The sequence below is a fragment of the Oryzias melastigma genome, unplaced genomic scaffold (assembly GCF_002922805.2).
Source record: "Oryzias melastigma strain HK-1 unplaced genomic scaffold, ASM292280v2 sc01725, whole genome shotgun sequence".
NCBI classification, from domain to species: domain Eukaryota; kingdom Metazoa; phylum Chordata; class Actinopteri; order Beloniformes; family Adrianichthyidae; genus Oryzias; species Oryzias melastigma.
In genome coordinates this window covers 5,596-7,309 of record NW_023418305.1, presented here as the reverse complement: position 1 = coordinate 7,309, position 1,714 = coordinate 5,596, and the positions used below count along the sequence as shown (strand labels likewise).

The window sequence follows — 1,714 nt, the reverse complement described above, 5'->3', positions numbered from 1 at the left end:
TAAGATGTCTTTTATTTTGAAAGGAAGACATGCAAATCTCTGTCAAAAGTTATAAACTATTTCATATTTAAGAAAAAATCAATTTTTTTCTTCCTGTTTATGTTTCATTTATTCCAATAAATGTATCATGACAGTAGCAACAACATAAATCTAAATCTTATTTTTCTAAAGGGTGAATGAAGACTTTGTGGCTTCTACTGGGTTTTTATTGGCGAGAAATCGACCCGGATGGCTCTTTACGTGTTAAAGGTTGCACACCCGTGTTATATAGCGTATACGACGCACAAATCACGCTAAAATTACGCAATGGACGCACAAATCACTAAGGAATTGCATTTAAACTGAGCATTATTCAAGCTTTCACGGTTCATTCATTTGCGTTTTGTGTGACAGGAATATAAATCTGACTGTTTTATTGAAATAAAGCATTGAGAGGCTTCACGGCAGGAGCTGAAGTGATGAGTTTTCTGAATTTGAATAGAATATATTTAAATTCAAATTATATCACACTTTTCTCAGAAAAAAACTCACATTGTGCTTTACAAAAGTAGCATAAAATCAAATCGAAAGGAAATAGTATACCATAAAAATAATAAAAAACAGTAAAACGTAGTAAAACAATGACAGAAATCAACTCTCAAAGATCTCCTGAATAAAAAGTCTTGATCCGGATGTAAAACAGTCAACAGTTCACTGATTTACGAGGTTTCTTATTGTAAAAAAATTGACTTAAAGACCACAACTTTTCTCACTTTTTACCACGTTTGACCTAATATCATACATGCAATACGTGCAAATTCCACGTGTGACGCCGCCTTACGCTCCTGCTTTCTGTGGTCAGGTGAGAGAGGCGCCACGCTGTCAGGTGGGCAGAAACAGCGCATCGCCATCGCCCGCGCGCTGGTCAAAAACCCCAGCATCCTGATCCTGGATGAGGCCACCAGCGCTCTGGACGCAGAGTCGGAGCGAGTGGTGCAGGAGGCTCTGGACAGGGCCGCAAGAGGTCGCACCGTGCTAATCATCGCCCACAGACTGAGCACCATCCAGCGGGCCGACCTCATCTGTGTCATGAGTAACGGACGCATCGTGGAGGTGAGAGATAAATAATTCACGTGGCTTCTGGATTCTGTTCTTCAGCTGGACTTCAGCGTTCCTCTGAGTTACTGTTGTTTCTGCGCCGGATCATAAAATGTTCATAATGAGAATATTCTATATTAAAAAATAGAAGTTAAAAAAAAACCTCAAAGACTTAAAAATCCAAACATGTCAGAGCAGAAGAGAAATTTGAGGGTTGCTATGGTAACTACGCCAATTAAGGCTAAATCCAAATTCATCGTTGTCGGAAATTTATGAAACGCATTTCATTACACTCTGACTGTCAAACGTTTGGAGGAATAACTTTTTTCATCATTTTTTCGGGCTCTTAACCTAAGAAACAAAACGAAACCAACAGATCCTTTAAGGATTTGTTTTTATTATCGAAAACTTGTTCACATTCAAACAGTTTTAGGCTGTAACTTCCCCAGAACGGAGGTTGGATTGTATATATAATAGGATAATATTTATAAGGTTTAACCTTCATGTGTTCTTTAGGATTATTTTGGGTAAAGGTTGTGGAAAAATGAAAATGTAAATACATAAAAAAATATTTTGTTATATAAATATGAGAAATTCAGAACTTATAGTTATCAGATTAAGAGATAGGAAAAAAATA

The 1,714-nt window shown here is 37.0% G+C and overlaps 1 protein-coding gene across 1 annotated transcript; it reads left to right on the top strand.

Annotated features, from left to right (window-relative positions):
* Positions 1-768: 768 nt before the first annotated feature.
* On the top strand, positions 769-1,228 carry LOC112139626 (mitochondrial potassium channel ATP-binding subunit-like; the record flags this gene model as incomplete). The annotated part of the gene is made up of 1 exon (XM_036211260.1): positions 769-1,228. A coding segment is annotated over one exon (339 nt), but the record flags the coding sequence as incomplete, so codon positions are not given.
* Between the last annotated feature and the right edge of the window lie 486 nt (positions 1,229-1,714).